This window comes from Sciurus carolinensis, chromosome 15, assembly GCF_902686445.1.
Source record: "Sciurus carolinensis chromosome 15, mSciCar1.2, whole genome shotgun sequence".
In the NCBI taxonomy this organism is placed as follows: Eukaryota; Metazoa; Chordata; class Mammalia; order Rodentia; family Sciuridae; genus Sciurus; species Sciurus carolinensis.
The window spans coordinates 23,397,256-23,410,134 of record NC_062227.1 but is presented as its reverse complement, the minus strand read 5'-3'; the positions used below and the strand labels follow the sequence as shown (position 1 = coordinate 23,410,134).

General features: G+C 38.6%; 1 protein-coding gene across 9 annotated transcripts in view; it reads left to right on the top strand.

Annotated features, from left to right (window-relative positions):
• The window catches only part of Ptprm (protein tyrosine phosphatase receptor type M), an 819,218-nt gene that overhangs the window by 643,218 nt on the left and 163,121 nt on the right, over positions 1–12,879 (top strand). For 4 of the 9 annotated variants that reach the window (XM_047526251.1, XM_047526249.1, XM_047526246.1 and 1 more), the window contains 4 exons: positions 4,394–4,545; positions 8,136–8,210; positions 8,438–8,464; positions 12,220–12,231. In XM_047526251.1, coding sequence (XP_047382207.1) covers positions 4,394–4,545; positions 8,136–8,210; positions 8,438–8,464; positions 12,220–12,231 — 266 coding nt within the window. The remainder of the gene's footprint in view (positions 1–4,393; positions 4,546–8,135; positions 8,211–8,437; positions 8,465–12,219; positions 12,232–12,879) is intronic. The other 5 variants (XM_047526252.1, XM_047526250.1, XM_047526245.1 and 2 more) reach the window with 2 other exon arrangements.

The following is a 12,879-nucleotide window of genomic DNA, read 5'->3' as shown; positions in this document are numbered from 1 at the left end:
CTTGAGAGAAAGCCTTGTGTGTTAGTTAGCTTTTTGTCACTGTGACCAAAATAGACATGAACAACTTAATGGAGCAAAACTTTATTTTGGGCTCATGATTTCAGAGATTTAGTCAATGGTCAGCCAACTCCATTGCTTTGGACTCAAGGTGAGGCAGGACATCATGTTAGAAGGGTGTGGTGGAGGAACAATACTCTCCTCATGGTGGCCTGGAAGCAGAGTCGGGGGGTAAGGGCCCACACCCAATAACTCACCTCCTCCAACCATACCCCACCTGCCTATAGTCACTACCCAAGTAGTCTTTTCAAACTGGGATGGACTGATTAGGTTACAGCTCTCATAATCTAAATCATTTCATTTTTTGAATTAATAGGATCTTTGAGGGAAGAGCTCAAATCCAAACTATTTGGCACCTTGTTAAGAACAGAATATTCAAAATAGCATATTTCAAAATAGCCACTTTCCACTTCCTCCTGCTGAAAGCATGAGGGGATTTACCTCTGATCATCACCCTGAAAACATGGTAAAAGCTTGTGAAGGTATAACTCACAAAAGTGTGGAGACACCTTAAATTTAGTCTTCCTTCCCCTACCCTCCCCTTAGATCCCCAGCGTTACTCACTCTAACGAAACCTTGGCCACAGAGCACCTCCAGCACTTTGTCAATTATGGTTTAGGTTATGATGACCCTGTAGTGTTTTTTGTTTTGTTTATGGACTTGTACTCCCATAAGTTGTCATTGTATTTGCTTTGAGTCTTTCCAGTTTGGGGGGCAGTCGTTTGCTGCGTGACCTCAATTCTCTGACAGATGTAAGAAAAGTTGTTGATTTTTAATTTGTCCGGTTTTTACTTCTTAGGACAGGGGATGACTTCCAAGCTCACTTTGTGTAGGACTGGAAACTGCAAGTCCTTTCTCAAGTGGTTTTATGATCTATTTATAGATGTAATATGAGCCTTTTCTTTTTTGTTGTTGTTGTTTTCTTTTTCTCTTTTTAATTACTAATGGCCTTTCTGATTCATGCAGTACAAGTTTGGAGATTGCAGATTAAAATATTTCAGATAAACCAGTTTTTGATAATAAATTTACTGAGTGTTTAGATATGATTACAAAGAAAATCACTTCAACTTTTGGAGTTTCCCTCCAGAAAAGATTTTATTTCATTAAGTCCTCCAAATTTTTCTAATGGTTTTCAGCATTAAAAAAAAATAATAATACAAGGTTCAATGAGGAGTGAAGAGTGGGCAGAATCTCCAGTTTATCCACAGTCATAACTGAGCCTCCATGCTAAATCTAACCTTCCTTAACTATCTGTAATTATGGATGAGAACTTTGAGCTGCATATGAGAAACAAATAAAATTCCCAAACAATGACTTAAAAGCTCCATGACTAAACAAGCTACTTTTAATGTATCGGTTATCAGTGAACTCACTTTACTAATAATTTGGTATTATAACTAATTCAGTTCACAAGCATTTTGGATGCCACCAACTTGTGTATGTAAAGCATTGACTAGGTGCTAATAATACTGCATCTTTTTCAAATCATATTAGTGTGGGGTGATGGAGAGTTCACTCTTGAAATTAATTTATTTACAGTATCACTAAGAAGTGTAAGTTAATGAAATACTTTACAGGATAAATCATATTGTTTCTAAATTAGAGATTTGGGGGTTGGAGTTCATGGGTCCAATATCAGCTCCATTTGGAAAAATTATTTAATGTCTCTGAAACTCAACTGCCTTGTCTTTAAAATAGGGAGTAAGAAGGTAAATAGTAAGTAAGAATAGCTTGTGCGTGCACATGAGAGATAAACAAGGTACTGCATGCAGAGTACAGACATTCGGTAGTTATATGCTATGTTACTTTCTACTCCTTTCCATTTCAACACAATTAAGCTGCTCAGTGCTATTACTCATGGAGAGCAGAAGATCCAGCTACTATGTTTTATTTTGAAAATTGGTTTATTTAACAACACTTAGAAATTGGGTTGGCATAAGATCTGGATTTCTAGTTTCTCCAGAAGAGTTGAGACACTGCTTCCTTTCCATTTCTTCAGTCTCCACCATTCTTTATTGCCTTACACTGGCTTCCCTCACTTACCATCTGTTGACCTTGTGAAGCATTTGTATTTGGGACATCTAAAGGGAGTAAAATTGTGGTTAAAGGACAGTGAATGCAGGGAGCCTGCAGAGAACAAGTTGGAGATTGAAGGTTTATAGGTAGAAAGTATGTGTTGAATGGATATGAACTTAAATGTCCAGGTCTCTGACTTGACCTCCAAATTGAGTATTACCTACGAATCTTTAATGGGATTCTTATGCACTCAAAGAAGATCAGTAATGAAGTATGTCCTGTGACATCACTGAAATTAGTTCACACACACAGAAGATTAGAAAGGAGAAAGAACTTCTCCATTAAAAGCCTGGCTTTTATCAGGGCATATATGCCACCCCCATCTCCCGACCCCCCAACACCACCAAAAACAATACAAGAAGCACATTCATTGTCATTTCTTCACCTTTAGAATTAAAGGAATTCAAGCAAGAAAAGGCAGGGGGTGTCTGGTCAAGTTGACTGTGCCCTCTTTTTCTAGGCAGAAGAACAACAGCAACAAAACATATTGAAGCAATTATCTGCATAAATCAGTCCAAAGCAAATCAAAGACATTTATGCAAAAAGTGAGCCTTTTGCCTGAATCATAGCGCAATTATCTCAGTTCTCCCCTTCAGCATTCCTGGGGAGACCTGGCATAGAATGTTTTTCCAAAAGCTAGCAGATTCAGAAGTGGAGGGGAAATGCATTGTGAGCACAGCTGTGGAGAGGGAGTGTGCTGCCCAGAACACCTGATGAGAATATGCAGGCGTGGATTCTGCTCCATGGCTGGAAGAGATGACCTTCTATGAGGAAGGTGATCTGCAGGTGTCAAGAGAAGGATACCAATGCCTAGAGGGTCACCCTCCCTGACCTTCTAAATCTTTATAACTTCACCCTTGAACACATGATGTTTCAACTTACTGTCAGATACAGTATAGGTGATTTCCATTTGTTTAAAACTATATCTCCTCTCCCATCATCTCTTAGCAATTAAAAGGGCAACTCATCAATGAAAGCCTTTTGCCTTCAAAGTATGAAATTAAAAGATGATTATAACTACAGGCAAGAAAGCATGCGGATTATGTATCATTTGGAAATGATAATGAAGATTATCCATATGGTCTGATATGATTCCTTCCATTCCAATCATAATCACCTAATATGGGTACAATTTTAACTACATGGCCCATTCTGCTATGTCCTAGGTCAGTCAGTGTCAAGATGAAGCTTCCATTTTTTTATTTGTAAACAAATGCTGCTAGGTGCTTGGGCAGCATTTTCAGAATGTTTTTAGACATAAGGATTTTCATATGGCAATGCTACATTCTTTCTTCTTAAACATTCTCACTTTATCCCTCCTTCTTAAGCATCTCAAATTCTATTCTTTTCTGTCTTTGGTACATAAAACAACCTTCAGTGGTGGTAAGACCTGTAAAAAATAGCTTTATCTGTTTATTTGTTAGTGTCCCTTAGTTTTTCATAGCTTTTGTATAGGTAGCTGCAATTTTAGATAATGAGTTTCAGGTGGTCAGTGGGCAGGCTGCAGGGATTACTGTCCTAGGCATTTGCATGCTCTTCCACTGACAGAGGGAGCAACAGGACTTATCACGCTAAACATTCCTGCTGTGATGTTCATTAGTTGAGTGTATTTAGTGCATTATCAACAGACAACCTTTTCCGTTTACTGGGATGTAACCCCATCCTAAGCCAAGGAGCACTTGTATTTCATTTTTTTCTGGAAAATATTTATTAGAATCTTCTTTTTGGGAGCTGAGGCTGTAGCTCAGTGGCAGAGCACTTGCTCAGCTTGTGTGAGGCGCTGGGTTCAATCCTTAGCACTGCATAAAAATAAACATATAGGCATGTTTTACGTCTACAACCACCAAAAAAAATTTTAAAAAAGGAATCTTCTCTTCAAAACTAATATGGCAATGTAAGACAATAATTCAGTAATAAGTTAATATCTCTAAGAGATTATCAGTAAACAGATGATGATCATATTGTACAAGATCATTGGTCATTTTAATTTATAGTATGAACAACAATGTTTTAGGCTGAGTTTTTGTTTGTTTGTTTGTTTGTTTGTTTGTTGTTTTGAGGACAGGCAGTGGATATTTTTCACCTCTCTGTGTGCAGCCTGGCTGAGTACCTGACACACTGAAGACACATAAATCAATGAATCATGAATGCATAAAATTGTTTCAGTAGAGGTTATTCCTGAACATTGTTCAGTATGCCTACAAGATCTCCAGCTTCCATTCACATGCATGTCTACATAATTGAATTTTTTGTCCTTAAGGAAACTAGCCAAGAAACGGAAGGAGACAATGAGCAGCACCCGACAGGAGATGACCGTGATGGTGAACTCCATGGACAAGAGCTATGCAGAGCAAGGCACAAGCTGCGATGAGGCCTTCTCCTTCATGGACACACACAATCTGAACGGAAGATGTAAGTGCACTCTCTGGCTTTCCAGGATTCCAGGTAGTACTGCGGGATTAAAAAACCAAAAAACCAAAAAAAAAAAAAAAAAAAAAAGACTTTTTTTCCCCAGAGAATGTTATGCCATATCTTTCTACACTCACTTTCCATGGTCTGGAAATACTTCATCTCATGGTTTTCTTAGCCAAGATGTTCTAAAGGTGATAGGACCAGGTCAGAGACACAGGAAACCACAGTCTTTGTACGTTCTTCCAGAGCAGTGACAGGAAGGCTTCCTCTGGTTGAGGAGGAGGCACCTGTTTCTCTTCATCCTCTTCTTTGTTCAGCTACCATTTGTAAGCAAGCCAGGTGTGGAATTGCATAAGAGGAGTCTGTTGTAAAACAGTTCACTAAGTGGCAGTAACAAGTTAATTGTTTATTTGTTTAGCTGACAGGTTCTGCCTTCATTATAGGGCTACAAGTGGTAATTAATAAATTAAACCATATTTCCACTTCACAAGTCTTAAACCTCACACCAGGTGGGTAAACTGAGCTTGGCTAATCCCTCCCTTGCTTCCACCTGTGATCAAGGTACAAGGTATTATTTCAGGAAACTAACAATTAGATGATCATATGATGTAAAAAAAGGAACAGTTGTTTTGTCCCTTGAGATCTCAGAGACCAGAGGACTAGTTTTGTTGTCCCCAGCACAAGTTCATTAAGTTCAAAAGCCAGGGGTTTCTTTATGCTTTTTTGTGAAATCCATCCATGCAGACTGCCAGTGACCCCGGCTGCATAACCAGGTCATTTATCAGCATGTAGATGGAGAGGGCAGCATTGCTATTACCAGAGGAATGCAGTACAGGCTGACCGGCCTCCTGTCCTGGAGGAGCAGAGGGTCTGGGGGAGTTTGGACAGTGCGAGCTGGTGTCCTGAGCACACACCGCGGCCTGTTCAGAGACTGCAGCTCTCCATCCACTCCTGTCAGTCACAGCGTGGTCAACGCCCGTGCCTGCTCCCAGCCTCACATTCCTCCCACACTGAGAGGCTTCGCAGAGCTCGGTTTCTTACTTTTTCTGTTTACAGTGACTGTAGTCATTGCACTTTCTCCTCCCCCATTTATGTGCTCTCCACACACACCTGGCCTTACGTGGAGCAGGCACTGCTCAATTTTCATCTTTGGTGGCCTTTGCCCTTCAATGCCATTTTACTGTTAGATATAGAAGCTGTGGTCTTTCTGTATACCACAAACTGTATCCCATTTTGTCATTGGATTCTCTCTGCTTTGTTGTAGTAGATGTTACATTTTTCTTCTAAAAGTATATATGCATTTAATGGCCAAATATATACTTATGTATATAAATTGCATTTGTTGGGAGCTGGGGTTGGAGAAGATCTTTGAGCTGCATACAAGGTTGGTATTTTCGTAGCAGCAGCTATTTCTTGAGCATCAGGAGGAGGTAAGGAACGCAGGAGCTAGGAGTGTCAGTGGTAGAACACTTGCATAGCACATGTGATACCCAGGGTTCCAAGTCCAGCACCACACACACACACACACACACACACACACACACACTAATGAGGGGGAAGAGAGAAAGGGACCATGCAGATGTGATATATGGTCTTACTTTCTACCAATTGTTTCCAAACTTAATTTAATAGTGAGATTTCACACAAATAAATTGGCCTGAAATGACCTGGCCCAAGAGTAGGAACCTATGTTAGTAGCTTCAAGGCATTTGAGGTTGAAACCACAGAGATATTACCTATGAACAGGAAGTATAATTTGAAAGTTCCCTTTTAAAAAGGTAGTGGGTCTGTGGAAATCCAAAAATGCCCAGGGAAAGGCGGCTGCTAGAAGCCAGCATTCCTCTGCCTCTGCTGATCCATTTGGCATTGTTTGATGCCTCCCCTTAATAAAGGCAGCCACAGAAATGCTCCAGGAGACTTCCTGTTTTCCTCTCACTCTTTTAGCAGTCAGTAGGTCCCATCCCTGATGGTAAATTTTTAGTAATATGCTATTAATGCCCTAAAAATAAGAGCTAAGGTACCAGGGCAGAAACTTTCAGGAAGGGCCATTCATTAGACCACAGGCTGCCAGCCTCATTCCTGTTACAAATCTGAGAAGTACAAGATCTTTTAAGGCTGGGAGAAAGCCTAGAAGCTAAGGTGAGTTGCTTTTAGAAATCAGACAATGAGAAAAATGTGATTGGAGAATTTAAAAGTAACCATGAACACATTTATAAAACGCGTGGAATAATCTGTCCCCCAAAGCAAGTATGAGTTGTGCTTATATATAGCATATCATATGCTACAAAAGGAGAACATACTTGGGAATGGTTTAACTTGTATATTAAAAGACAAACGTATTTTATATTCCCTTGTTTTAAGAAGACAAAAATAAACATTATTTCATATCTGTTTTGCACATTTTTGCCAACCATGTAAAACTGTCTGCTGGTATTAAAGAGATATTACTCTCACTAACCCTGGTATAGTTTGTAAGTACACAGTTATTTTGGTTCTTGTTTTCATCAATTGTTCTCTTTTCTAGGTAAAGAATGTTTACCACAAACATAATTTACATATGTTATCCTTCTCTACTTTAGAGAAATACCATATAAATGACAGGCAGCCTGAGTTCTGTTCTTTGTTCCATCACTTACTAATTCAGCCCTTTAAAATATAAACACAGGTAAAGGCACTGTCATATTGAAACTGCCCTGAGAGCTGAAATATGTTAATATGTCATCAGAATAATTATAACACACAGTGTCCACAGGAATTTGTAGCACTTCTCATAAATATAATGATGTAATTGGGTATTAGTGTCCTGGTTCAGCACTTGGCACCAAATAAATCATGTAAGTAAGTACATCAGAGGAGTATGTACATGGTAGTTATGCTTAACCAACTTAATCATACTAATTGTTATATGTTTATGAAATTTATGTTTTATTATCATGAATCAGGGAAGATATTGAAGAGAGTTGACATCCTATCTTAAAATTAGGAACTGGCCATTTTTACTGTAATTGGATAAATTGGATTGGATTGACTTTCTCATTTAATACTAGAGAGGAGAAGGTGTGATAGGATTGAATGTTTTAAAAGAATAGTTTAAAGGAATACAAGTATTTTTATAAGGATTTAAAAAAACAATATGGAGGCACACATCTTTCACCTTAAATATGGCGCACATCAGCTTTATCTTTCATAAATCAAATCATGGCAATATGGAAAGTTCACCCCATTTCTAAAATGTAAGGAAGAACAGGAAATAGCGAACTGCAAAAATACTGGCATTCCCAGAAACCATGCGTAGACTCATTTCCATGCTTTTAGTTATGAATGTATACATCATACAATGGCAGACTTAGAAGAAAAGCTGGAATTTAAATTGAAGTCTGTTGTATTTATCTATTGGGCTGTGGGGTAAGAAAAGTCTTTATGTAATGAAACCCTGTTTGTTCTCTGAGAGGACAAATAACTACTCAAAGACACCTGGGGATGATGGCATTTGCCATGTGGACCTGAGTGAATCTGGGAGCATGGTGTCTGAAGTCTCACGATTCTGCAGCCTCTGACCAGCCTTTCATTTTTTTTTCCTTTATTGACAGCTGTGTCATCACCATCATCCTTTACAATGAAAACAAACACACTGAGCACATCGGTGCCTACTTCCTATTACCCAGGTAACAGATCCTTTCATCCTCTCATCTCTTCATGGCCCCTTGGCAACCAGAATCCGTTAGCCTCCCATGGTGCCATGCGGTGCTTTAGAGCTCACTCTGTTGGATGTGTTGTAACCCAAGGCTTTCTGTGGCTTTCATGGGGGAATTTGGGGGGACCTTTCATCAATCATTTACTGTTCTTTCTCTTTTTACTTTCTCTGCATTGACCTGCTTACGATGTATGACAGACCCATTTGTGCCAACTGCAATTTTAGGTGAGAATATTTCCCTTTACCACAGTACATTGCAGGAGTAATTGAGAAAGTCAGTGGCCACTCTGGAGCAGATTGAAGTTTTAACTCTTTTTGGTGCAGTGATTAGAAGCAGGACACAGGATGGGGTGGGGGTGGGGGTAAATGATAAAGATTTTGTCTAATCCGTCTGCATTGTCAAGAAGGGTTTGCTGCATGTATGTTGGGGATGATATGAAAAGGTTTAAATGAACACTCCCAGCTCCAATATCCTCCCTTTCTGTGTTCAGAATTTAACTTTAGTTCTTATCCCAGGGGAAAAAAACAATGTGTCATCACTCAGCTGTTTACTTCCAAGAGCTGAATCTTGTCCAATGTGATAGTCATCATAAAAGTGAAAATAGCTCCTCGTTATTTTCAGTTATCACTCAGCACTAAATATGTCAATTGCAAAAAATAGCATTTTTCTAATTATGCCCAGTGGTATGCAGAACAATGATCACAGTTGAGTCTGGGCCCCCTACCTATTCGCCCAGGGCACCCCCAGTATCCCAAAGTGTCTGTCACACAGTGGAATTTCAAAGGAGCTAATGTTTTGAACTTGAAAATGACAGGATGGCACTTTGTAATCAAGTGGTTTATTATGTGTCAGATGTCACTAGAAATGAACTCAAATGTTAGCCCAGTAGGGCAGAATGCATTTAAAGTATGAAATATTCTCAGCAGGGGGTTACAGGAAAAAAGTCCCATTTGTGCAATGTAAGAAGGGTGAGGAGAAATGGCATTCCCTGACTGTGATAACCCAACACGCATGGGCTGCTGTTGCCTTTGAGACGCATAAATAACCCAAGTGTGTCCCGGCTGTGTTCTCTTTCTACTACTAACCTTACCGGAAAGGAGCACAACAAAAACGGCTTCCAGGTATATAACAATTCACTGTAGCAAGACTTCCATCCTCAGTTGTCCAACTTCCTCTTCCTAATGTTCTTTATATCTCTGCAACATAATTTTCCCCCCTGTGCTTCTCTTTCCTCTAAGTTTTATGATTTCTAGATAGAGGGTAATTTTATTTTCCTTATTGTTCTCTGGGCTTAAGAAAGTTTGTTGCCTGGGGGAAAAAACTGAACTGAGGCATACTTAAGAATAAAACCGAATTTTATAGTTTTGTATCATTCAAGAGCTAATAATGCTCCCAACTCCCTCCTCCCTCACATATACATTTTAATTCCAAGTATAAAGGGGGAAAGGCTTCATTTTTATTCTTTTCACAAGTGAGGGGCACTGACTAATCTTTGGCACCCAGAACAATGTAATCTACATGCAAATGACATTTGCAAAATCATTGGATAGGCGAAGATTTGCGATTTCTTTGTGTGCAGTGGCATTCATTCCCGGGTTCCTCCAGTAGATGTTCTGACCCTGGGGGATCTTTGAGTAGGGAGGGCTGACACATGTATTGTCAGAAGGATGAAAGTGTTCAGATTTCACAGCAGGATTAAGATAAGCTTATTAAACAAATATCATTTTTCTAAAGTCACTATTATTATGAACACTAATGACATCTTTTAAAGTTGGTTAGGCTTCTATCCCAAAAATCACGTTAACAGACAATTCAGGTCACACAAAAAGATGCACACCGTGAAAAATAAGTCAGTTATTATCAACAGATAAATGTCCACAAGTACAGCTCATGAAGGTGCCAGAGTCATAAATGATGGTTTTGGGAACCATGTTCCTTACCCTGTGTATCTGATGCAGTTGTGAATCTCTATATTGCTTGATAAGAATTGGTGAGGTTATCACTTAAAACTCTAATATAGAGTTTAATTATGTCTGTACCTCATTTGTTTATAAATGTAAATAGAGTAATGGATGATAGATAGAACCTTCCCCATCTCAAAAATATAGTATTCATTTCAGATCAATATTTTTCTACTGATTTACTAAATCTTCAAAATAATTTATTAGAGAATACAGGTAGAATTAATTTTCAGTTCTTAGCCTTTGGAACTGTTAATAAGAAGCTTTATTTCAGTTTCCCCCTGTAAGGCATTATTTTTAATTTAAAATATTATTGTGGCAATTTTTTAACAATAAAGAAAATTAATGACAATTGATATCTTTTATCAGTAATAATAGATTGTTTAAGTCAGAGGAAACTGACTAGTCATTCATTGTGGTGGAATCAAGAATTTCCAATGGGAGAGATGACCTGGTTTCCCATCAGATTCATCACAGGAAAACTTCTCTTCCCACTTCAACCTATGCATACACCGTAATAGCAGTCTTTTCCAAGAAGAGGTTGGGGTAGTGTTTAAATACTTTAAAACTTGTTCCACACTAGTAATGAGACCAAGGTGTCATCATCTAGCACAGGATGATTATATACAACAGTGACAGTGCTTGTAACTCTCTGAATTCAGAACTTCAAGATTACCTGGGGTCAGAGCATTGCTAGGTTGCTGGTACATCCACTTGAAAGGCCTAAGTCATGTAGATGAAGTTTAGAAGTTTAACCCACAGTGAAGGGCAAATTAATTATGTCCATCCCACAAGGTACAAACCTAAGAGAACAAGAGCAGCACAGAGGGGAAACTAATTAATGCTTCATTTATTTTAGTATAACATACAGAACTTCCTGCTGGAGGAACTAAAAGCCCAATGAATTCAGTACTTCAGCAGGGATGCTGTATCCCAATTGATACAGCATGGCAGTTGCCAACAAGCAAATCCCATGTGGAAATTTCAAGGTGTATTTGTGACTGTTAAAGTGGGAACATGCATTGCTAAATTTCAAAGCAAATCCAAATGACAAAAAAAAAAAATCATGAAATCAACTTACCACCCTTTTTTTATTTTGTCTTTGTGTCTTTAGCCACCTTGTAGTGATCCAGGTGCCATTTCAGCAACAGCAACATAGCTACACTCTTGTGTGCCACTTCCATGCCATGCATCCCCAGGTGCTTTGCAATGCAGAGAGAAGTGAGGTTTCAGCACAGGACCAGCTCCCCAAGTGCCCGAGGGCTACATTTCCATTGGAGCCCAACCTCAGTTCAAAAAATGAAAATAAATGAAAAATGACTTAGCTGAATTCCCTATTGATAAATAATCTGGTAATTTTCAAACATTGAACATAACTCCTCTCATGTTTTATTGCTTTATACCTGAAATCAGTTTTGGTGTACTATTATTCTTGTATATGACCATAGCAATATACTTTGAGAAAAACCATCTTCAATCACATAACAGCTAAAGGGATTCAGCATCATAATGAGTTAACCTGTGGAATATGAAATTTTTAATCGAGGAGCACTTTCCTGCCTCAGACATTTTTTAATAGCTACTATTTCTGCAGTTCATTAATCTAATTTACTAGTAGTTGTCCATTAAAACAGAGCCTCTTTAGGCTTATTGGACCAAATTTTGACATTAATTCTGTAGTACAATTTGGTTGACTTGCTCAAGAAATTTAAGTGAGAAAATGTGTTGAATACAAATAAGCCTTATTTAGTCTTTACTTGGTTCATGGGGGATAAAAAGCAATTATGATACTAATTTTAACCTCCTTTTTGTTATTGAGTGCTTAAATTAAACACCTCCATCCTAACATGGTGGGAAAATTGAGGCTTTGCCCTCTGACCACCTCTAAATAGAAAACCTAACTGGAAAATTAAAGCACAAAATAAAAACTACCTGTAATTATTCACATAGTACTATCGCTTATGCCCTGTTTCCTTTTTCTCCTCCTTTTTTTCTCCTGATATGTATCTTCTTAAAAGTGCCAATCAATGGTAAGTTCCCCCATTCGCCCCATGGAAAAGTTGCGGAGGGAGTGGGAGTGTGTGTCTTACTGTAGATCTGACCAAGCCAGCTGTGCTGCCCTGCGCTGGCCTGCATGTGTGCTATTGTAGAACATTCCATGTGTGATGTGTTGGACCACAGTATTTTGTCAAGCTTTCTGATACTGGAGCATGCAAAGAGACTCATCTAAATGTCCCCAAATCAGGTTCCCTTTTTCTTTTTTCCACAATTCTTTGATTTTATGCATTTCCCCATTCCCATTGCTAGCTTTCTAAGCCACACCATTTTGTGCACTTTTATTTTGCTCACAGAACATTTGTACAGAGTTTATTTATTTCATCATACAAACTAGGTGACTAATGTTTGAAAAACTACAAGACTGGTTTTGCACCAGGTCTTGCTAAAGTTTCAGATTGAAACTTCTACACACCTTAGCACCAAAAGGTCAAAAAGACTCTTACTAATGAACTGTGTAAATGCAATATATCGTTTGGACTGCTTTGTAAAAGCAAAGATTTCTGCCTCATTCCTATTAGTATTGCCAACTCCATTTAAATTTCTAAACATTTAACTTTTCTTTTATGGCTGAGCCATCCTAGGGATTACTGCAGCCATAGGTTCAGGGGATGTCAGCAGCC